The sequence below is a fragment of the Ostrinia furnacalis genome, unplaced genomic scaffold (genome assembly GCF_004193835.3).
Source record: "Ostrinia furnacalis isolate ACB-3 unplaced genomic scaffold, ASM419383v2 OfSCF0694, whole genome shotgun sequence".
Taxonomy (NCBI): domain Eukaryota; kingdom Metazoa; phylum Arthropoda; class Insecta; order Lepidoptera; family Crambidae; genus Ostrinia; species Ostrinia furnacalis.
In genome coordinates this window covers 1,544,720-1,570,843 of record NW_021130933.1, presented here as the reverse complement: position 1 = coordinate 1,570,843, position 26,124 = coordinate 1,544,720, and the positions used below count along the sequence as shown (strand labels likewise).

The following is a 26,124-nucleotide window of genomic DNA, read 5'->3' as shown; positions in this document are numbered from 1 at the left end:
TCAAGTTTACCAAACTCCTTAATAGGAAAGTCTGGAGCTTTGTTTTTACCGTCAAACTAGTGAAACGGCGTTTGTATTTAAGCTGACAAATTTTAGTAGAATTTAAGTTCATTCGTTACAAGTAATTATTATTTGTGTTGTTAAAACATCTAAATAATTAAATAAACACAAGGAAAATAACAAGAGAAGTGTATCTTGACTAATTAATTTACTTCAAAGTTGCTCTGTTATGATTAGCGTAGTATTTTCAGTGACCCTAATCCAGTATTTCTAGTAAAATTTTACGACATAGAATCCAGATTAACTGCTAACAAAGCATGTTCAAAATAGCTGTTGGCGAAAAGCTAAATTCGGAACAAAGGCTGACACCACAAGCGCTAGGGGATATTTCGGAATACCATTCAGTAATCCCAGCTGGCCCGCTCTCGGATAACCACCTTTGGATGGCCCTGACAAAACCATGTCGATGCAAGAACATAATGTCTGGCTTGGAACAGGTTAAGGCTCTCTGTCCACTAGAGCGAGCGGAGTGGCCGTGTATTGGTCATTGGTAAAGGAGTGAGAAGTGTGTTATGGACCGGTGTGAGACGATGGAGATTGATTTAGTTTAGTTGTATTTTACTAACACAAATGCATCTCTAGAGTTATAATAAAGAAATATTCAATTAATTTATCTATTCCAGGAATCACGCTTGCTTGCTTGCTTTATAATAGGTACATACAACAATAGACATTAACATTCTAATTAACCCTTAAATTGGCACTCATTGAACCCTTGCTTCAAAAATGATCAAATTTGGGATTTAGGTATTGTTTTGATAGGTTAAGAAAAAAATATTTACTTTTTGAAAAAATTTCAATTAGTATAGAAGTTATGACATGTCACTCAAAACGGACAATGCCAATTATTTAGCATTACAACCATGTCACTTAGGGCGGACCTTGCCAATTTAGAAAAACAAACGTAAAACAACTTTTCTTAATAACAATACAAGAATCCCTGATAATCAGCCTATGGCTAATCCAGCGCCTTTTGCAATCCACCCGGACTATTTACTGTTGATTTTACATAAATTTATCACAAAATAACCAGACATATAAAGAGATAAACTGACCGCCTGATATATCAACATAAATCCCAAACCGGTGGGTATAAAGTCACAAAGTTTGGCATGTGGGTTCCTTATAAGGTCTAGGAGTGTTATCAGAAAGGATTTTTCCAAAATTACCCCCTAAGGGGGTGAAATGGGGGTCCAAAGTTTGTAGGGCGAAACAAAATTAGTTACACTATTTAATTCGAAACTTCACAGGAGTACTCCTATTGATAAATGAATAAACACGTGTTTCAGGTTATTTCAGAATTCAACCCCTAAAAGGGGGAAATGGGGTGAAAATGTCTAAAAATCAACATGAGTATTTATTACTGATACATGGCATTGTCCGTTTTAAGTGACATAACATTTGTAACCTTGAAATGAATGAAAAAAAATCGTTAGTTTTTTACAGTTTTGGCAATAATCGTCAGTTTTATTCGTTAATATTCTAAAATCAATCAATAAAACACAAGAACAAGTGTAATACCCACAGTATTGCCACATTTATCAACAGTGAAAACTTGACCTTGCTGTTGCAGTTATTCAACTGTCTTAATTTTTAAAATTCGCGGCTTTTTATTGAACTACAGCCCTGTGTTTTACATAAAATATCATGCTTTTTATAAAATATCCCTTTGAAGTCAATAAATTGCTTTAATTTAGATTCTGTAGGCAATTATTTGACATGTCCTTTAAAACGGACAAAAACCATTTAAGGGTTAAGCTTAATTCTTTACACACACATGACATTTTGTAACATGTTTACATTGTTTACGTCCCTACATGTAAGCGTCAACCTTAGTTAACCAAATCAACCAATAGTAAAGAAAAAAAGAAAATAATTTTATTTCGCCACATAAGAAAAGACATTACCTACCTATACGTATTTAACAACAAAATAAACGATAGCAACTACATAGAAGGTTTCACTATTTACCATCGTTTGCGGTAACCGCCAAGAAATATCCGCTCGCTCCAGTGGATTAGAGCCCCAATACCCGCATTCGCCTATCAAGAAATCTGCGGAACAACGAGCTAGCCTAGTAACCTCACCTATCATGCTATCAGAACTGCCCTGCGACCTGCACCAATTACCGAGAACGGTTCTTAGTAGACCGATAAAATTTTATCGTTCAAGTTCCATTACGTAATGCAGAGATTGTTCCATTATAATGCATAATAGATCTGAAATTGTGAATTTGCATTTCAATGGCTGTATTAGTGAACCAATTAGGTAGTTGGCTGTTAAGCTTATTATCTATGTACATTTTATGTGGTACATAATTGAATAGATAATAATAAACTTTGTCTCTCTTTGGCAGTTTCATAGACATAAAGCTTACAAATAGAGCACATAGATTGCGTCTTTGTTGCATTCACAATCGATGTCGTTTTGTCACCAAGTTAGTAGAATTTGTTATCCAATTTGTAACAGCAAATTGATTAACAGTTCCAAACATGGCCGCCGCTAATAAGTCAATCATCCGAATGTTATCGGTCTTCGAACTACGTACACCGTTTAATTACAGGAACCACATACCATATCCAAATTATTAAGTTCAGCAGGGGCATAAATATTCATTGCGTACGATCGGCCTATTTGCCGGCCTGTCGCCGCCGAACATCGACACAAGCTGGGACATAGATCAAATTATACAGTTAAACCAACTATACATAAATAATACAAATTCAGCCGAAAGACGACCACAGCTGGACAAAGGCCTCCCCCAAGGATTTCCACAAAGACCGTTTCTGCGCCGCTCGCATCCAGGCACCTCCTGCGACCTTCAGCCGATCGTCGGTCCACCTACAAAAAATACTAGTAAAAGTTAGGTAATAAATAATTTTGAACTAAGAAGGAAGAAGAAGAAACACTTGCCAAAAAACGAAATCTCTAAAATTCTTCATCATAATATTTGCTCTACAAATTAATACACTCTTTTTATCAGATCAATTTAATATCTATTTAGACACATTTTAATCGCAAAAGTTCTTAGTATATTTAGAACCAATGTCATAAAGAGATGTAGATTTGTCTACTCATAGTTGTACATACGTGTTACGTACTTAAACATTAATAAATTGTAAATTCGACTTGTCAGTCCACTTTCTTGTCAGAAAGTTAACCTTCAGTATAGTAATTAAAGTTCAGTGAGCCTGTAAATTCAAATGAGTTTTATGTCAAACGTAACTGAACAAGAACTGGCTTTTCTGTACAGGCTACGAACGAAGCCAGGGACAGGATACCCTTAATCAGGGAAATTGCTAAGTAATAGAGCCCAACTAAAATTTGTATGATAATGAAACGGGCCACGGAGCGTTTACGGCGCTTGCACGGTGATTTCGTGTAGTAAAATGATTTAACCACAGTGCGGGAGATGACGGACTTTTTTAAATACAAGTATGACAAGGATGGGAGCGACTTGCGATGAGTTTTGAGGACGCGATGGTATGGTAATGTTGGGACAAAACAAGAAGCTTGCTGGACTAAAAAATGGCCTAAACGTGTATTTTCGTCAGACGTGACTGATTAAAGCTGTACCTTTGCGAAAGCACGCAATTTTTAAAAAAAAAATTAGGTACGTAGTCATGCAATGATGTTGCTTTCCTTATTGTATAACCGTTCAAAGATATAGAATAGATACCTACTTGTATTTGCCCTAATAGAAAATAAAAAATCTAGGATTTAGTATAGGGTAAGTAAATTGGTATGGGAATTAGAAAAAAATATTCCACTGTTGTCAAAATCCAAAACAGTTTGTTGTTGTTTTGTGCCGGTGCCTAAATCGCCTAATAACTCCAACAATTACAACCCAAACTGTTTTTACTGCTTCTAATAGATAAGGCCAGATCATTCTCCGGTCGTGACGAATGGTGTAATTGTTGTATTGGTTCACGAGAGAAATAATTACCTATGGAAGTTACATTTGGAGGCACCGGACCGAAACGGTGAGAATCTTTCGTCCAATCTATATTTGATACTGAACGGAACCTCGTGGCTTTGAACCACAATGCGGTGTTTTATATTATTTCTACGTTAGAACCATCCAACACAAAATGCGGTTATAAAATATCTACGTTAGAAACGTCCAATAAAATACCAATCTTATTTAATTCACCATAGAGCTTCTTTTCATTAATCCGAGATTCCGATTCGGAATTGATGTTTTTATAAGCGTGAAAACCATTTTAGATTAGCAACATGTTTCTATTTGGATTGGAACATGAAAATGCTATACCAAAACAACGGTCATAAAAACGGCCTAACGGATTTCGTATCCAATACCATTTAGTTATGCATTAGTTTTGCTTATTTTTGGAAAATATTCACATTACAATTCGCGAATACATCTAAAGTTGAGACATTTTCTCTGCCAAATATGGTTAGGACAAAGAAGTTAGATACGAAAATAACTTACCTTTTGACTAAACGGTATCGAGACAAATAAAATGCTTGAAAGCTTTTGATGGTTGCTTTATACAGACCTGCGGTTTTACGGGCCACGGCCCACGGATATAATACTCGAATACTGAAACTCGATACTGATGGTAGAACGTCCGAAGATCGTCGTATAACGGGCAGCCACTGAAGTAGGTGGGTCGTGGGAGACCATGTATTTCGGAGTTGCCGCATCATGGGAACGAAGATTCGATTTCAACCGTGTTAATTCCGATCGCGTTTGGAGTTTAGTAGGGACAGTCACGTAATGTCGTTAGACGGGTGGTAGTCGGCTATGGTTTTCAACAGTGAAGTAACGAGTATGGGAACTATTACGGATGCAAAACATTTATTGTTTTCAAGTATGTAATAAAGATTTATAATTACTTGACTCAACTGCATCTGCATTATTCAGCAATTATTAAAGGACAGTCAAACAACAAGGTTTTTTGTTCAGTTGGTGTACATGCTTAGCGTTATGCTTATATTTAATACACTAAAAAGTTTCTTCAAATACACTAAAAAGATGAAACTTCTGAGTGGATTCAAAACTGCGCTAATAATAGGTTCTAGGTAATTGCTTAGTTTCTAACTGCTTTGCATAACGCAATTATTTGTTTAAAACTAAATCAAGATTCTGAACTGAAAAGTGGACTCCTAAGGACTTCAGTGTCATGACGTGTTTTAATTAAAGTGCGCGAACTTGCCCAGAATAGGCGAGTGGCATGAATTATGTCAAGTTAAAATGTATACAGGGTAGCAAGTAAAATATAAACGAAGGTTTGTGTCAAACTGCTTACTGAATATAAATACGAACGACTACCATCTCTATTATTAACATAAAAAAGCTTCAGATTTAAAAGTTGGTATTATTAATTAAGTAGGTAAACTCTGAGCCATCTAAAGTAGTTACCTACAAGTATAACCTGTTGGTGTACTTACATTATAAAATGTTGTAGGTACCTACTAGTTTAAAATTGCGTATTGATAATTACCATAACAATAGGTATATCACATAAGCGCTTTTATATCAAAGCTTATGTGCCTAATTACCACGTCAGGCCCCAGCACATACCAAAACGGCTTATCTGTCGTACTATCAGAAGCATCTAACTATTTGGCCATCAAATACCTGTTAGAGAGGAAGCAGATGTCAAGCGCGAGTCCGTTACGGTAAATGCGCCGGAGTCGTTTTTACGGCGAACAACAGGACGCACTTAGTTGTGGAATTCGTAGCTTGAAGCTCGCGCAAAAAGCACATACTAGATTTATGTCCGTGGATGAGTTTTATTACTGTAATAATTTATTGAATGGGCCTAGACTAGACCACATGATGCGCGGTTTTTGTCTCTTGCATCCCACTTGATGGAAAGTGATGATCAGGTCCTACCATTACTGGGAATCAAACCCGGGACTTCTGGGTGTGAGACAGGTGGTCTTACCACTATAGAGGCATTTTGAAATAGCATAAAGACGGATGAGTATTAAGGCTCTATGTGGTCTTATTTATTATGGGTTCTATAATATAATTTATTAAAAACTATATTATTGTTCGTTGACAACTGCCAGGATTCATAGAAATGGAATGCAATTGCGTATTTACATTTATAAAATGAATCAGGTTTATTAAAGACTCAATTTGATAATATTCTGTTTGGACTATGTAGTTAATTTATGTTAATTACTTAAATCTGTGCGGAAAAGTTCCTAGAGTGCTTATTTTACATAATTGTATGCACTAAGTTCTAATTAACTAATGCAATCTACAATAAGCCTTTCTCTTGCTCTGTATTCACTTTAGAGCCTTTGTAAAAATGTTGGCTGCCCTTTCATTTCGGATCCTTTTACACACCAGACAGGTATTATTCCAAAAGTTGGATCCTCCTTTAATGAGTTCCGAGTACATTTTTGTTTTGGGGTATGATTAGATGTACTAGTAGATACAGAAAACGGTGGTGCTGCGATTGCAATCAAAGCGTCGGAGCCAATCGAATTAATCTGCCTTTGAGGACCGTTTGCTGGCGCCTGATTAATAAATCGACGTGTACGCCAGACGGTGCCTCGTAATCTTATGGCAGGGTTAGGCGTATTTTTGAACTCTTGTACAGTCAACGCAATCTTAATTTATAAATAAATTGAATAAATCGAACTGCCTATGTTGATAAGAGACTCAAATCGCTACGAAAAACTATCGATTTTTTTTTGTTGCAAAAGCGCCAAGTACTATTACAACTAAATACTCGTAAGTTACACAGCCACAGTCTTCAGTTTTTGTCGCGACAATTTTGTGTACCTACCTACATACTTTTTTATCGTATTGATAGTTAGAGTTCCCTTGTGCCAGTGTTTATGAGCCTTGAACCACCACCTGCTATGGGGTAGGGGTAAAAACCATTATATTACTATCTCAGTCTGTACTAAGTTAAAAAAATACAAATATCGAAATAAATGGATAGTGATTATATTTAAAATTTCGCACAAACCTGCGAAATAAATCCAAGCATAGTCACCAAGCTAATCATAATTTATATGTTTCTTTAAAACGGATTCTGAAGAAAAAACATAATCATGCAAAGCACCAGACGCTCAGAGCCGAATAAAAAGGCTGTGTAATTAAAAAGTTAGTTTTTATCGGCAAGCAGTCAGGCCCAAAGCGAAAAGAACGTGCACTTCGCCAAAGCAATGGTTGGTCGGGAATGAAATCCTCCCATTCATTCGTTCATTCATTTATAAAACGCATTACCCCCGCGCGCCGTGCCGTGGACCCCATCCTGAACGGAATACGTTACGGGAATCCCTTGTGGTGATGTCAGTGCAAATATCGATAAATAAATTATTCGATATTTGTTTACATGATGTAAAAAAGTTAACGTGAGCAAAAACTCATTTTTCGTAAAGCATTCATTATGATAGTTATAGCATTTATAGCAGAAATATTACAAACAAGACTGCAATCAGTTTTGGTATTGCAATCATGAATCATTGCAACCCATATCAACAACTATCAACTTATGTAAGCATTTTTACTGTGAAACAGATATTAATTGGAAATTTAAATGTATATTGTTGTTTTAATAATTAAATGCGGGTAAGCGAAATAATAAGTTTGAATGTGAGTTATGTCAGTTGGAATGCGCTCGGTTGCTAACGGTTGTTTTCGGTCTCGCGCGATCCATTCTGTTACGAGCGCTCGAGTCGAGAGGACCTCTCTGTGTGATACCGTCTGTAGAAGAAAATAAAACTGGTATTGTATAATTGAGTATTATTTCTGGCCTTACTTCTGAACTAATATTACTTTAGTTCAGAAGTGGGATTGAACGGGAATATTACTTAATATTCTAATCACGCCCACGGACTGGACAAGTAAGTTAAAAAGTTTGGTGAAAATATAAGGTGAGTGACACATTTTTTTTTCTTATTAAATCCGTAAGAATCTTGTCCATCTTGAGTGTTTATTGTATAATGACAATATAAAAATGAATTGGATATGTGGTTTAGCATAATTAAAAATACAGTTTGTAAAATACCTTTGATATTTTTATTTTTGTGATAGTACAAATTATAGTTGGTAAATCTTTAAAAATCTACCCCATCATGGTGGTTTCACGAGTGATCATTATAAAATCATAATTAATAAATAAAATTATTTATTAATAAGTACACATTTTGAGGAATACCCTCAATAACTATCTTTTTCTTAAGAATTTTACGTTAGTGTAAATTGAAATTAAATATTTTGTTGACTTAAACGGATATACACTAGACATAAAATAAAACGCAGATTATAGTAGAACTTCATAGCACAGTTAGTAATTTTCCCACCCAAACTGATTTCNAACTAATATTACTTTACTTAGGTATATTGAGCGGCATCAAGATTCTGTAAAGCTACTAAGTTGCTGTTGATTTGCTCCTTATTAATTGGGATTTACTCTACCTCAACGTACCTACTTAAAAAATACAGTTTCAAAAATTGTTATTAACATCGATATATCGATATCCGCACATCCTTACGCTGCAGCACAGAATAAGAAGTGAGACGGTGGATTCTGCCACGCTTCGGGAACCGTAGGTGGGTTTAGTCGCGGACGCGGTCTTTGTGAATATCGGGCGTTTTGTATTCACCTTTAATAAAACACCGGGGGAGGGATGAATACGTCAGTTCGCCCGAGAAATTCAAGTTTGCTGCAATATTTCGATATCTATTTACAATAATATTTTAAAATAATATTTTTCCTGCTGATCTGTTGCTCAATTTTGAATAGGAATTTATTATTGTTTGAAAAGACTAGTCAAGAAATTCAGTGACAGTTCTACATAATTATTCACCTAATGTGATTAAAATATCGTAAGTTTGCATGTTCAAGAGATCCTTCTTAATAAAGCCGTTTTGAAAGATAACTAAATAGTGTACCCTAGATATAGAACCATAGTAGGTACAATTTTTACAGCCACTTTTTCCATTATCCTTATTGGCAATTCGAACAGGGGCGACGATTCTTATCAGTCCAAATAGTGGTTTAGCGCCCTCACTGGGATCCAATGAGGACGATATATGAGCCCATCCAACTTATCCCGCGGAGCGCACTTTATTTAACGAAAACACTGATTTTTTCATCCTGGGGGTAAGCAGATTTATTTCCCGACTCATTTCCCTAAAACCCACTCCGTTTAATAACCCTAAAAGAGCCGCCAGATACCTCACACGGAATCCGTGGGATTTTCGCCTGGCCCGCGATCGCGTTCCAATGGCCCGCCCTGTCGATATCGCCTATCCGCCGACTGAACGAGCTATTTCATTATTCAGCCTCACCAACTCCACTAGAGATTGCCGCGATAGGATTGACTAATTTTGCAGTATTCCTTAGACGAGCGCGCGTCTTCATTTGGGCTAAGACCATTTTGCGGGCTTAGAGAGCGATCCGCGCGATATCACCGGCATAAGCACCTCATTTGCAGCTCCAATGCTACCTCCCTAAACTCCCCCGCAACCTCATCTCTCTCACAATAATGCAAATGACTACTTTTAATTTTACAACACACTCAATTTCACTTTTAATAACAAACCTGCTTTTATTTGTGGTAGCCAAAGTTTCGGAATGTCTGCGAGCGCAGACGTGCGGTCTAGACTACTATGGATGCAGTGGCGAACTAACTTCTATTCCTGAAAGCACTTGGGAATAATGGCATACTTTGTAAAGCAAACTTGGTCGTGACGCGGCTATGTAAAAGGGTAAAGGGTATGACAAGGAAATCTTATTATGTTACCGACAGATTTGCTTAAGCGCACCGTTCGAAAGACAGTTGAGTAGTAATGTTAGTGGTGTGTAGGTAATCGGGAGGGCTTTCAATCGCCCGGCTCGCCAAACCACGGCGGAGTCAAAGCAAGTCGGGTAGCGCTTTAAGCGCTTTGACGCAGCGCAGGCCCCGGCCGCTTGCCATTAGGAGCCAAGTGGCAAGTTTTGTGCTCAGCTCATGGGCGATTCATCGGCGCCTCTCGTTAGGTAGGGCACGCTTGAATGCCGCCTTGGCACTCCTCATTATTGCGTTTATAAAGGCGCCCATACAGACCCTGATTCACTAAGACCCGGTGAAAGAGAAAATGGGATTGTGTAGACGTTTTGTTCGCTAAGTTCCTTTTTCTCCGCTGGTATGTATCTTCACTGAGTTATTTTGTGGCGACGTTCTTATTGTGAGCGTAACGACTGGCATTTCGCTCTGTTCTTGGGTTAACGTTAATCATTAAAGTAATAGGAGGACATAAAGTTTGACATAGTTAACCTACATTTTTGTGGTTTAAAGTAAGGTGTTGTTTGATGCACTTTCTTCGTTACCTTTTAATATTTTCTTTTTATACTCTGTCGAGGTTATTATTTATTTTCGTTGATAACACACGAATGCCAGTGATGCATGCATAAAGGACCAATACGTAGCCATATAGCACCTCAATTCAGCTGCCCTGAAATTAATAAATCAAGTTATATAAACGCTTTGAAGTGGCTGGCGATCTCTAATAGGCGTTTGATTGCAAAATCAATAGCGAACGGCGCGAAACTATTGGCAGGTGGGCTCCCTGGATATTAAAATTTGTTTGGTGCCGCAGTATAACGAGAACAGCAAAATAATCTCCAATAGAGCAACATTATGCATTTTCTCAGGAATAAGACTGTTTTCAAGAATTTTAACGGCACGTTCAGGCGGTCATATTATCGTCAGGATGCGACTTCTCTAGAACGATGCGGGAAAAGGATAGTTTGTTAAAGTTTTATATTCTTTGTTAAGTCATAAATTAGATAATTAACTCAATAACCTTCAGATATTTTTTTTTATATTACAAATGCTATGCAAATAAATAGCTTGATAAGCGGAATCTTATAGTGTGTGAGGCTCTATTTCTTTATGTTACTCGTTAGAATTTATCTCGTGGAACCCTAAGTGGTCGCATGAGACCGCGGTAACAATTGATTTCTATTGTGTCTCGATTCGCTGGTATTGTGGACTCAAGACTGTCTTTTCTTCCTCACCTGTCGTCGATTAGGGTGCGGATACGTAACTAATCATCGTTTGTCCGAATTAATGTTCAGGTAATTAAAACCCACCCGCAATTCCGCCGTCTGGCGCAATAAAAGCGTTCGCGAAATCATTTGCTTCCTAAAAACTACTGTAAATTACAGCCATTTTGACCATAATTAGTACGTGCTTATTAGCAATAAACTGCTGTCGAGGGATGTTCGGTGATGTCATAGGCTTTTATATTAATTTAATGTTTGTTGTTTTGAATGCGATGTAGTTGGTCGATAACAAAAATGTAAATTTTTTTGGACATGATGTTGTTTTTGTTTGTTAATATAGTAGGTTAATTTAATACTGTATAGTTTGAATGATGTTAATAAACACAAGTACGTAGGTTAAAAGTAAGTAAGTTTTTCATTTCTTCGAGGGATCGAAAACCTTTTGAAACCATGAATGAAAGCTTTAATTCTATAGGAATCATGAAAATGTATAAATATGCATTACAGATAAAGAAGATTCAATTCAAGGATAAGGATGTTTGGACTAAATAAAAATATTTTTCTTTCTTTCTTTCTTTCAAAATTCAATTCAAAATATTTATTCATACGTGTAGCAAAATACATATTATTGCGTTGAAGAATTGTTATAAATGATAACTATCGCAATAAATGCCTGCTTATTTGAGGAAAGTTATTTTTAAATTACACAATAGAAGTTTGTTTATGAGCCTTTTATTCGGTGTACAAAGGTGATTAAAAAAAAGAAAGACATTTCTTTTCTATAAGTATTTACACCTGGACTTCTTTACTCTAGAATGTCTGCCACATTACGCTGGTCCGGCTAATTATACCAAAATCGAAAGAAAACTCGATAACTACTTTTACCAATTTGGCCAAACCCGCATGCTAACTCCATTGCAGTGAAGTGGAAGAAAAACTAGCTACGTTCTTGTAATACAACGTGTAGTTGCGAACTGGAAATCGAATCAACGGCAGTCGCTCTTGCTTTTTGCTCCGGGCACTATCGGGCTCCTCAGTTGCTGAGTAAGTTTTCTCATTATGCTCCTTACTGGCCCTCACCATCACTGTTAAAGGTACATTCAGATTGTGAGGGCGTGCGTGGAACAGGCTATGTACAAAAATATGTACTTTTAGATAGCTCTTATTAGAGCATATTCTATTCTATAGTACTTAGGAGAAAACCAATTTTGACTCCGTGAGTTCTCCGTTTTTCCACGTGGTGTGGGCGGAATGTGTATTATGACATTTGTATGAGACTCTGCTGATGCAAATACATATTTAGGTTATGCATTTTACGTAGCAATGTACCTTAATGTAGCAAAGCATAGGTTAGCATGATCGCAGGTCTCTCTGGAAAACTTACAAGTGAAACACGTCACCTGAAATTCCGCGCACGCCCCCCAAATATGAATATACCTTTATGTTTACCAAACTTCGGGCCTTTTACAGTCAAGAGACATATGCGCCGATAATATTATCTATTTCAATACTTTCAACATAAGATCCGACTATTTTAAAAACAGCAGCGCAGCGAGAGGGCCACGATGTTTTCTTGGGGAGAGCGCGAGAAGCGGTTAGCCAACTTTTACACTGGTTTTATTGTCTTGGCTCCCCTCGTAAACCCTCCTTTGTGTTAGTAACGTCTCAAGTTGTATTAACACCGTGATAACTTTAGTGCGCCCGAACCCGGTTGTCCACAATTAGGCCGAACTAACTGGATAGTTTTGATAATAATTTAAATGGGGCCGATGACGTTGCCCGTTAATAATACGAAAGGTTCCAGGCCCTTTGATATTGAATTTGGTCGCGGAAACTGTAATAATAAATTACGACCCTCCACCTCGTGGTGTTTAGGTGCTATGGCATAATTAGGGGCGCCATTTCAACATTAAATATGCACGAGCAACAAATTAAAGTTCATTCCGAACTAATACCCCGAAAAAAGAACAAAGCAGAGACGGCAAAAAGTTTCCTGTTATTCAAAATAACATTAGCCAGTCACTCACAAACAAAACAAAAGTCTGTTACAATTACAAATCCCGCATCCAAACGGTATAACACTCAAACTTTTCAATAAGGAAATATTTAATTTCCATTTGAAGAGCTTCACCGGGGCGAAAACAAAACGAAAAGCTGAAAACATACTGGGTTTTATGAAAGCGAAACGGGACGAGCGTCGTTGGCCGCTGCTCATTTTTGAGGGCAGCGATTTCAGCGACAAGAATTTTCCAACGAATTTAGCGGTTTCAATCGATGACGTCGGTAATGGAAAAGTTCAATAGGCAACAACAAAGGCCGACACAAGTTAACGAAGCTCACGAAAGCAAAATTCACGATGGGAGCGCACTCTCGCGGACAGGAAATTAAAAGACAAAAGAGTGCCGGCCAGAGCAGTTTAGGCTCGGAAATGGAGGGCGTGCCCCGACTCTTTCTCATCTTTTCATAGGCGTTTCCGACCGCGGTCACCTAAGCATTGCCTAGCGTAAACATTTTGACAGGTGATGTTGTTTGAGTCATCACAGCCTGATTACTACGTAAAACGTTTCTGCCTTTGACATTTTAACCTTGTGTGTAACTTTTAGGGGTGACTTTTGAATCTTAATTCTATTTGCATTTCATTTGAATAGAGGATACGAGTATTTGAAAACGCAAATTACTTTTTTAAAGTTGGGCTTAGAAATCCTCGATACCTTTAAATTACTCGTGATTGAACTCAACCTACTTACAGCGTAAGAGCATTTCAAAGTATTCAATTAATTTAGACTTTAACGAGTCAGGTTCATCTAGCTAAGAGAACCTTTCGGATTTGAAAGAAATCGTATGAATACTAATTCTGTAAAGTAATCTTTAAAGGCAGTACGCGCGAAAGATCAGATTTTCATCATTATTTTGTAAGCACCTCTGAGTATGATTAACTTGCCTATCTTTTGCTTCGTGATCCAGAATACGTTTGGAATGTAATAGAATTAATCCGGTCTAATACGGGACGTCTGATGTGTATCGAGTGTGTATACGTATGGTTTCTGTAATTCAGGCAGGCTGCGTAATCCATTCATGTTTCGTATCCAGTTACGGAGGGAGTCGTATTCTTGCATCCTTACATTCGCTGCCTTTTGGGAGCTAAACGCTTAACAATCCACGAGTTGTCTCGCTGTTCATTAACATCAAACAATTTGTTAGACAGCGTTATCTCCACACAAACTCTTCACTTATTCACAAGCTCTTACAAGTTAACATCTTGACATCAGATAATTTTATTTCATATCTAAATTTTCGTTTGCTACACAAATGGTTGTTTGTAAACCGGTTAGCATAATACAGCCGACAATAAATGACAAAGCGGCAGAACCAGCTCAACAATCACAACTTTGTTTCCTAATTTAATTTGCATTTCGAATCAAAAACTTTCCGTGACACTGTTTTGCATTATTAATACTTTAGCATGGCGTGATCTCCCGGGAGGCGCACTAGAGGCCATAAATTGAATTCCAACCTTCGCAATTAGTTATTCCCGCGCGTGAAAACTTTCGAGATCGTTCGCCTTCGTTAACAGATGTTACGGTGCTATTCATTATACATTCTGTCGAATTGTAAAGCCGAACATTTAATTTAAAGTACCAAACGCTCCTTTGTTAAATTGACGAACATTTGGGAAGGCATTGTTGAGGAGTCGTTCAGGCACGAGGATTAGCGGTGCCGGTGCTAGCCGCTGCTTCCCCGTTCCCTCACATTTGTCTTGATGGGGTAAATATCCGAATACCGAATCGAGGTGAATTAATCAGCTTTCCATCTGCGTGCCTGAAACAAGAGCGCCGCGTGCAATATTAATGATCAAAGCCAACCGCCATTAGTGTTTTCCTCAAGTTAGCTTGTTGCCTTATGCGATAGGCCTCGTAAGATAATAAAAAAGTTTTTGTGGCCAAGCAACCATTTCGCCGCCGTAGCACGTCTCTTATCGGCCTAATTTGGATCAAACAATTCCATTCCCCCTCATACAAATTGCGGAGAGGCACATTTGTTATCTGCAGTTTTCGCCAGAAATTATATTAAGATTTTGTCGAGCGATAATGTTGTGTATTTTTACTTGCCTCTCCCGCGGTCTAGGGCGATGTACCCTCAGGGAGCGTACGGATTTTATGATAACAATAAATTACTGGAAAAATAAACTAGATTCCATCTATTCCGTGGCAACGAGATTTTGTTTCCAGCTTCGCCTTGCGAGATTGTATTGTATTCGTACATTTGAACTTAATTTTCTTTATACACAATTTATTTGCGCAGATAGGAAAAGAACAATAGGTTGTTATTTGCGGTTCCTTTATTACTTCAGTTGTCGATTTAATCGTGTTGTTAATAGATTGTTTTTGTGTTTCAGGTAACCGGTGGCGTATACATGAGATGTTATGGGCTCACGCAGCGTAGCGAAGTGGCGCTGGTGGGTGGTGGTGGTGGCTTGCGCGTGGGGCGCCGCGGCGCGCACGCTCTGCCCCGCGCGATGCGCCTGCGACGACACTCTGCGCGCCGCCTCCTGCGCCAACGCCAGCCTCGAGATCGTCCCCATACAACTCAACCCAGAGGCCACCCACATCAACCTCACGCACAACGCCATCGACAACCTCCTCTACACATTCGGCTTCTACACCCAGCTCACCATCCTAGACATCTCCTACAACAAAATACAAGACTTAGGTAGTAAAAACTTTGAGAACAACCAGGAGATGACGCATCTCAATGTCAGCCACAATTTCCTCAAGCGCCTAGATAAGGATACGTTTATTGGACTGAAGGGACTCGTCGACTTAGACTTGTCCGATAACGAAATATCAAATATTCACGCACAGACCTTCAAAGCTTTATCTGTACTGGAAAAGCTTGATTTATCTAACAATAAGCTGGTTAGCTTCGAAGCGAACACATTCGAACCCCTGACGGCATTGAAGATCTTATCGCTTAAGAATAATTCCATATTGGATATACCGTCGGCTAATCTTTTATTCGTCTTTCATTTAGAATATTTAGATTTATCAGAAAATTTAATACAGCAAGTTTCCAAACATGGGATACCATATTTGAAGGAATTGAAGAATTTAGATTTAAATAGCAATATTATTGATAACGTGGACCAACTAGGATTCCACAGATTGCCTTCGCTGAGGCACTTAGATCTGAGCGATAATAACATGACGACGATTCCCACATCTGCACTGTCGAAACTATCAAACTTGTCGCATTTATATCTCAGTGGCAACTTTTTTCAAAACGTAACAGCTCTCTCGTTTCAAAGTCTGTTCCATTTGAAGCATTTACATCTGAGCAGACTTTACGAACTAGATAAAATCGATTCGAAAGCTTTTGTCGACAACATAAATCTACAGAAGATATGGATGAACGAAAATGTTAAAGTAAGTGAAGTTCCCCCGAGACTGTTTCATGGCAATCCTAAGCTGACTCACATTTACATGAGGAACAATGCTTTAGAAACGCTGGAAGCGTCTCACTTCCCGATTGATAGACTGCAAGAATTAGAGATCTCCGGTAATCCGTACGTCTGCAATTGTTCGATATTGTGGCTGTGGAAGCTTGCGAGAGAAAGTGAAATAAGCCATAGAAAATCTGGAAACGCAAGTACGATTCTAAAAATAGACTATGAGGACGTGAGGTGTTCAGCTCCAGAACACTTGAAGGAGATAATATTTATCCAGGTTCCCGAATCGGAATTTGGGTGCTCAAATGGGTGGGTGATAGTTGCGGTTGTGGTGCTAACTGTGAGTATCGTTATAAGTGTGGTTGGTGGAGTTTTATATTTTATGGGACCTTTGAAGAAGTGCAAAGGAGACAAGTCGAAGCAAGTGATGACGAGTGTCATGTTGAACGGTGACGTGTCAAAGTTGAGTAACGGTTTAGGTTATTCAACGAGGAGTAGGGAGCAAGAGAACAAGAGAGACGTTGACCGGTACCTGATGATCGGTTCGTCTGTGACAAATAACTTCCATTCGTTAAACCCCCCGTGGCATAGTGTAGATAAGAACCCGTACTACCAAGAGGACAGTGAAGAACACATCTACCAACAATTTGCGTACGAAACTATCCCACATCATAGAACGCCGGAGAAACCACACATAGTGTACGTCTAACAAAAGTTTTGCGCAAAGGACAATGTCGCAGATATATTCTTTGGCGCGTTACATGTATAAACTGAAAAGTGTATTGTCAACACGACAAGGAACATTGAATATGCAATAATGTAAATAGTGATACGATTGAAATTGTAATATGTGATAGCTTTGTATATAAACGTGTAAATATGATGAAATTGCGAATAAAGACATGAATAAAGACGCTGTTCTCGATTTTGTACTTAAATCAATTGGTCAGGTTAACGGCCGTATACTGAAACGATATGTAGGTACTTAAACGACTTTACGACATCACTTGTTATTAATATAACGTCTGTTAGACTTTAGTGGAAATTTATGTCTGCAAAGTACAGATGCAAATATTTTTTTCTTTGGTCATGTTGATCATTTTGATGAGAATTTAAAAAATATATTGGATTTAAGTAACGTTTCAGTATTTGGCCGTGTATTTATTGAGGTGGACGTAACAGGACAAAATAGTGTTAATCATTGAATTTATTTAAAATAAGCGTTGTCATCTGTATGGATGCTCAAAATATGTATGTTCGATGGCAGCACATCAACCTATACACTGTGGCATCTTAAGTGGTTGTATTAGGTGCTATTTTGCAACAAAAATGTATAGTCTGATGTGCTGTCGACTGCAAGTTATAATTGATTTTGTCCTAAATAGTCCAGGAGCTAGACTCCATTTTTTTCATAGCATAGGTGATCACAGGATCAATGTACTGTTTTGTTTATTAACTAGTTCCTTTCAAATATGGGTACTCAATATTGTAAGTTGCTTGTGAAAAATCTTTAAGAGATAACGTGTACTAAATTAATAATAATCATTGTGTATTTGTATAGTACATTTGTATATTTTCTGAATTAAAACACCAATACTTGATGAAAACTTTGTACAAATATGAGCAATATAGATTACTAACTTCAAATACTATAATGTCGTTAATTTTATTCGAAACATTGTTATAGCTTACCTATTAGTTGTACTATATTAGAGAAATAAACCTTTTTGACTTATGTATCATGTGCTTAAGACATTTACCTACATACATAGCATGAAATATTATATAGAAACAATAATTATAAACCAGTTGCTCTGATGGGAAGGGGTACAAAATATAAATACAGTTTTATTGGCTATTTTTGTAAGTTCATTTCTGAAAACTTATTTAAAGGCATTTGTTTCGATAGATATCTGAAATTGATATTTTTATACGTAGATGGTATGCATTGAGGTTTGATTTTGAAGAGTCCGGCTTGAAATTGAATATAACAAGCAATAATTATATCCTACCTATTATAATTATGGTAAATAAATTAAATCCTTCCCTTTGATCCTAAAGTACCCACCTAATTTGCCTCTCGTCACTAAATTTAGAAATTTTGATTACTTTGGTAATTTGGTTAGTCAAATGACCCAGTTTGTCCTATAACCTAAAATATAAATTTAATAAACAACTGAAAGGTATGACACCAATTTAGTATAAAGCGTACAAATTATTTAATATCTAGTCGAAGCCGGCCTCTCAGAATCATCGCGATATTTAGACAAGTATAAAAGTTATGATGGTAATTTTATATGTATAAATTTATTTAAATATTGAAATACATATAACCAATGAACACCATACCTATTCTGTCGATACCTACAGTCATACTAATAGAGTAAGGCTATTTATACATACTTACTAAAACTTTTGTTATTAAACTTATTTAAATATATAATGCATTAAAACAAACGACAATTAAACCATTAAAAAAAATTACGTAAGCATTTTCATTTCTTGTTCTCGTAGGTTTAAGGGTCTCTCATGAGTTACAGTCACGCCATGTTTGTTTGCGAATATTCCTCTTTCTTTATAAAATTAACTGCATTTCATTTATACTATGGCTGGCTTGCTTAACCGCTTTTAATGTAAATTATGAATCACTTAATAGTACCTAATTTTGCTATTGACTTAAATAAAATAACACTATGTAGTTATACCCAAAGTATCAATATAAGGTTTCAAAGCGCACTCATTTTATAGACGCATAGTAGTACTCGTAATAATAATTAACACAAAAGTTGATGGATAAAAAAAAAACTATTTAATTTCTATATCATCAATATTAATTTGCACCTGTTAATTTTCCAAGTAAAATTCATACGCAATATTTCGTGGTAAGAAAAAAATTGTTTAGTCTAATTCTAAGAATGTTTACTTCTGATAATGAAAATCGTGGAAACTCCTTTCCCAAGGCAGTAAGTGAAAAATAAATTAATATATCCATTAACTTTGAACTTATTGAAGTTTCAAATATTATAATGTTTAGCTGAGGTAGGGAAAATTTGCACGAATAAAACATTAAATTCTGTAGACTATGCAATTTATGAAATAAATTTTAACGTAACATCTAATTTCTCTTTATTATTATTCCATTAATATGATAAGAAACAAAATATTATGATGAGTGAAAATAGTTAATTTCTAATAAGGATTTTACTCCATTCAGCACAAATCTAATCCAAATGCACACTAATCTCAGATATGAATTTCGAATCGAATCCAAAAGCACAGTCCACAAAACAATCGAACTGTTAAATCCTTCCATCGCGACATTAAAATGTCGTAAACCAATGCAGTAAAACACATCTGCAGTTGATGTGAAATAAATAGCAATTAAAACTTAATTACATTCCTTTCTCATCTAAAATGGAGTTCACGTAATGAGCTGCCAATGAGATCGGCAACAAGTTGATCATATTAAATCCGATTCGATTTTATTCGATGACGTTCATTGACATCGAATGCATCGAGCTATTTTGGTCGTTGACGCGGGTGTATTCTGAAAACCTTTTTCCACGCAACACGTCTGTTTCTTTTCTACCAAAGCAAAAGAAAAGAGAAAGCTATATTATGTCTATCAGTAGAGCAGAAGATATCGATATTGTTTTACAAAATAAGCACTCGATCTTTTATGCACAATTACCAGCAGAAATCAAATGGACATTATCAAGTTAAGGATCGAAGTAATTTTCAATATCGCTGTGAATTGGTCTATTACGAGATTCTGGACTGCAGTATCATCACAAGAGTACCTACCTATATTGGATGGATAGAGAAGCGTAAGTATAAAATATTTTTTTTATTAATATGACTTACGCTCATGAAGCCAGCATATTTTCAAGAAGTAAACTAATTGAGTAAAATATGAGTGTATAAATGGTGCAGCCTAGATCAAAAACAATTTAACTATAATCCGGGCCTTTTCAAGGCGTCAGTGAAAAGGCACTTAACAGGGTAGATAATATGTAAGTAACATCCTAGACTGCATCCCACTTAACATCAGGTGCGATTGTGGTCAAATAACTGGCTTGTTATGCATAAAAAAAAAACTTCCGTATGAGTTTAACGCAATTTCGAACGTTGCAACATTGTTAGTGTATTAACAATTTTTGTCATTACGAAAGCTATTAGGCGCATCCATTTCTGTACTAAACCATCCGACTAATTGAAAAAAGTGAGCCACAAAAGTTAGCAACCCTCACAAGCAGCGTTTAGTTAAGGCCGTAAGCATAACGAACTGGCAACTAACACAGGTATGTCCACAGACCACACTCGCTCATTACCACGTTGACTAGTAAGGGGAAACTCGCTAGGGACCCGTTGGTCCGCCCCAATAGTGATGCGCTATTTCACCCTTTTATGACCCCTTAAAAAGGGATGTTAAAACAATGTACTTAACTAAAATGAGGCATGAAAATAAAATTGTGTGTGGCTTTAGCATATTTGATTGCTAGCTCATAATATAGATTGGCTAGCTAGCTTTCGAAATATGAATTCGAGGATTTAGTAAAGTAGGTATATAAATAATAGTTAATACCATTATCCAATTACGTCTATTCCAAGTTTCCAAGTAAATTGATTTCAGGTTTAGTCGAAATATTTTAACCTAGTAACTAAAGGGATGACTATGCCATTTTTAGAATTTCGTGTAACCTTAAACGCTCGTGGGTTTGAAGAATTACTTCAAACCGTTATTATATTCGGGAAAATTTACGCTTAAATTTTAGGAATGGAAACAATACCTAATCGAGAAATAAACACATGAGAATACGGCAAATTACTGGAATAGTTTAAAAAAAAATTGTTTCGTAGGATTCCCACCTTTTCGGGTAAATACAGCCCATCACTACGGTACCCCAGTCGCCTCCGCAGATCTATAATGGAGATAAATGAATGTCAAAGCAGGAATTGCCATGCGCGTCCCTCAAAAGTAAAACTGTACGGGTTACTTTAATGTAATGGAGTTAACGTGTACGACATTTATACACCAATTAAGTCCGTTTAAAAGGTGCTCTTATTCGCTTTTAACAAATTTACGGATAGAGTAAGGAGTAACTAATTTTTGGGACGGTAATTTTGGGTTTCAGTGTCAACAATTAGGCAAGACAAAAAGTAATTTTTAAGCTGTTTTGTTGTTTCGTTTGAATTTCATTTTATTCTGGGTGAATACTTAATTTTCGGTTTCAGTCATTCTGCCAAGGACTAGGGCAAGGACAGATAAAGGAATATTTAATGAATGAGTTAATACCAAAGAATTTAAAAAAATCCGCGCATACTCATGAATGCAAATATCGATGACGTGTATTATTTAGAAAGTTTTACTCTGTATTATAATTTGAATTGAATTTATTCTATTAAAAAGGCATAATGGGCTCATTTTACTCTAAAGCTAGGCCTACATTGGTTAATTCGTAGAAATATCGATGAATATGAAACGAAAATACAGATAAATATGGCCTAATATATAGGAATTTAGGACAACTAGACGCGTGCCCTAGTCCCCACAAAATAAAGTTTCTCAGAAATTTCGCAATATACAGCTATTTGAAGCATTAATTAATGCTTCAAATAGCTGTATATTTAATAATGGCCGCAATTTGATGGATATTATTAAATGCCTTTAAAAAAAAATAAACATCCACTTAGGTTAGACCTAATTGTTCATACTTTACATACAAGATATACCTAGCTTATTAAGTTTTACTAAGCAAAATAGAGTACTTCATCCAACAATACAGGGTGGTAACATAATGTGATTGGGATCTACCATAAACCCGCTCGCCGTAGCCCGTTTACTTACCAACAGCCCATGAAAAACATGGGCGAATCACGCGGCCGTGGCCGTGGGCGGAAAATCGAGAGTGATAAATGTTTTTTAGATTCGTGACGGCGGACCGTTTGGTTTAAATCTAAAAACGGATGGACGGACAGTTTTAATGGTCTGCGCAAGGGAGTGAAACTGTAGTATAAATTTCGTACCTTTGCGAAGTCGGCCGGTCCAATTTTTCGATACATTCCTCCTATTCGGCGAGCGCTGTCTATTGCCCTCTAATTTATTTGTCTGCGTTAAACTCGCGTGTAGCGCGCCTGATTGGACTCGTGCAGTTCGGTGAGATCAGCAAGTTTGTTTTAATGCTTTCCTCATCCTATATCATGGCTCCCTATAGTTGCACCGTTCTTTAGCTGAGCGCAACAGATTTGCAATCAAAGTAATTCATGTAAAAGTTTATGCTTCAAACTTACAGTAAGTAACTGGGACATGAATAAAGTAAAGACAATGTTATACTAGTATTAACTCGTAGGTTGAGCTATCTATCTATCTATTTAATTGTAAAAAAATAGGGTGGTTTTTACCCGACTGCGCGAAGCAAAGGAGGTAATGTGTTTTTATTTTATAAGTTTTTAATAGGGGGACGAGTGCGGGGACCTAAATTCATACTTACGTGGGCAAAACCGCGAGCTTTAGCTAGTTGCTACAAATAATCCTATATTTTGAATGCAAAAACAACAACATATATCTCTTTGAAACACCTTTTTGTAAACCCTACTTATTGCAAATAAATAATTTGAATTTTCAATTTGAATGATCATCATCCACGCTGTATATCCTTCATTGTTCTTTGTGAAAACTCTTTGTTACTGGCTGCTCTCAACAGACTGTGCGTTTAAAATGTCACTCAACTGATGAAAATATTCGTTTTTTGTGGTGTCCAAACGCGAGTATTGATGCGCTGTAAAGGGCCTCAGGTGACGCCGACGTTGAACAAACGGTCAATACAAAAGGCTTAATGAAAGTGGGAAAATAAATGTCCAATGTTACAACAGAGTTAACTTCAAACAGAGCTTTTTTCCATGAGTTATGACGAATTAATCATCCTTTGTAATAAATACTGGCACAACCTTGAGGAAAGTAAATAAAAATAACAAAGGTCTAACAATTTGAAATCAAAGGAGTTATTAAATCCAAATAAAACCCCAAGCGCAACTTTTCAATACTTCAACAAAGAGAATATCAGTTTATATTCCCATAAAATCCATCCAATCAAAACGCACAGCACATAAAAGGGGTCCAATGAGAAAAAATAAAGACCTTTTATCCTCATCCTGAAAGGCTGAAGCGTTAGGGTGGCAAGATTTATTTCACGACAGTGCCGTTATGGCACCGAAGGGACGCCAAGAATGCAGCCTGCAACGTATACCTCATTTCGAATACCAACTGATACAGCTGTGGCGCTGGTGTTGCGGGGATCATTCAAAAATAAGCTTGATTGCGTTGAAATAAGGCTCAGGCCAGTAGTTCCGCAAAAATCCGCATCCCTGAACCACAGTACAGCCATTCCCGTGTTATATGACCGCTGATCAGCAGATCGCGGAACGAATTTTGCGGGATTGTCTCTGGGAATTGGGACGCGGGGTATCTTCTTTTAATTAAAATCGAAATGGCGAAGCTGTTGTGTAATGTTTGATATCGCGGCTGTAATGCGTATTCGAAATATTTGTAAGAGTGATGAATGTTTATGTAAATATTGATTTTTGGGATTTTTTCAAGTAAATCCTAAGATACATAAGTAAATCCTAAGGTAAATAAAACTGGATCCAGTAAAAACGGATCTTACCACTACACATGAGTCGTGGCAGTACTCAAAGATGTTTTTCAATAGTTAAATAAATTCTTGTTTAGAAATAATTTTTTTCTCTAATTTTAATAGATATATAATAATAAAGCTGCATTCACCACCCCACAAGTTCAATTAGCTTACATAAGCTCAATATTTTGCGAATCAACTGATAAAAGTGGGGAAAAGAACATCCAATGATTGATGACTCCAAACATTATGATCAAATCGCAATTTAAAGTCTATAACTTATTGAACTGTACATTAAGAGTCGTTCTTAAGAATAATGTACTTGTAGATGTGTAAATAAATGTTATAGGGCAAGATAAAACCCATTACCGATGGGATACGAGTGGCACTCCCCTAATGACTGCAATGTATTCTGGGGTTTACTGCCTTAGCATGCAGTGGTCGCTGATGTATAAATGGCTTTAGCTATAGGAAGTGCGTGAGGGTGTTTCAAAGTTAAATGTTTTGTAAGACCTTAATGAACATGCAACTTAGTTGTGAGTGTGAGATTATGGCACAAAGTTATGCAAAAGTACCGTGGAGTATGTACGAGTAAGAGGGGTATCAATATCACTTAAAATTCTAAGTGCAGTTACATTATGATGACTCCGGGTCCGTGCAACTTTGTTGAACTTTATGCTCCTCTAGGAATAATGTGAAGTGAAGATTTGAAAAGGATTCCCACTTTACGATAAAGTTAAGCAGCAAGCAAATCAATATAAAGTGCTAGAACAATATTTCAGTAAAGCACCTAGCATTTGTGGTAGTTAAAAAGTCATATGAATTCAGTTAGGTGCGTTTCTCTTGTGAATGAAATCAAACTTATTTTAATATTCAATAAAATAAAAGATTGCTTTAAAAAAATAAATTGAATGGAACGATTTGCTTGAAAAAGAAAACTATTTTATAGCGCATTCGATACTTTAAAAAAATTTCGGTTTGTACGAATAATTGCTCTTTTGTGTAAACAATAACTTAGTTTTAGCTTTTTTAGTTATTGTTTCTAGTTGATTGAAAACTAAAAACTTTTATTTCAACACAAAATTTGCAAACGAAATTCAACATGCATAGCTTCAATGACCTGATTAAACAAAGTTCAGTAAAACCTTCTGCAAAAAGGATCGGGACTAAAATTCCGAGAGCCAATTACTATTTTTATAAAGACTACGTACAAAGAAAGGTTTGGGACCCACATTGTTTTTGAAAGTGTAAGAAAAACGGACGTGTAGCTTAAGCTTTCGGCGCTGGATCAGAAAGACTAAAGATACTTCGCGATTAAGCCGCAAGGCTATTGATACTGAAACTAAGTAAGCCTAACTAAGTAGTCACTAGTTGGAAAGAAGCGTAAACTATTGATATCGTTAATGTAGATACAAATATCTTATGTATTATTTGCTAACTGAACTGAAAAAAGACTGCTTTTAAGTGGTATTGTTGGTGGTTTTCTTGATTTGTCCTGTCAAGCCTTTCAGCCTGTCCGGTCAAGCTTTGTCTGAAGCCTATAGCGGCTCATTATATTTGACACTAAAGCTAGCACAATTTTGACTTAGCTTATTTAATTTTTAGCATGCATGTTGATTGCAAAACAATCAATGCGAAACGAAATTATAACATGGCTCCAATAACCTGAAACAACGTTCAACTAGGCCATCTGCAAAAAATACTAAACTCCTACTACCCAATTTCTATTTTTAAAAAGCGGGCAAAGAACGGCTTCATTTTGTTTTAAAAAGAGCTGGATTAGTAACACTGCAGAAACTTGGCCGATGAAAACTGGCTGGGGTTTTTGATACAGAATCTTCGTTTCTGACCATTTTCACTAAAAATGATTTATCGTACTAGTTATAGCTGAACGAAGCTGACGACGTCGCACTTAGCACAATAATACCTACTTAATTAATATTAATCTCATATCTGAGACCAAAAGATAAAAAGTTTGAATAAATAAATTAAAAATACT

At 36.6% G+C, this 26,124-nt stretch overlaps 1 protein-coding gene across 1 annotated transcript in view; it reads left to right on the top strand.

Moving 5' to 3' along the window:
* Positions 1–18,975, top strand: part of LOC114349605 (protein artichoke) — an 81,195-nt gene extending 62,220 nt beyond the window's left edge. The window contains exon 3 of the mRNA XM_028300032.1: positions 15,442–18,975. Coding sequence (XP_028155833.1) covers positions 15,470–17,200 — 1,731 coding nt within the window. The 5' untranslated portion in view covers positions 15,442–15,469 and the 3' untranslated portion in view covers positions 17,201–18,975. The remainder of the gene's footprint in view (positions 1–15,441) is intronic.
* The last annotated feature ends 7,149 nt before the right edge of the window (positions 18,976–26,124 follow it).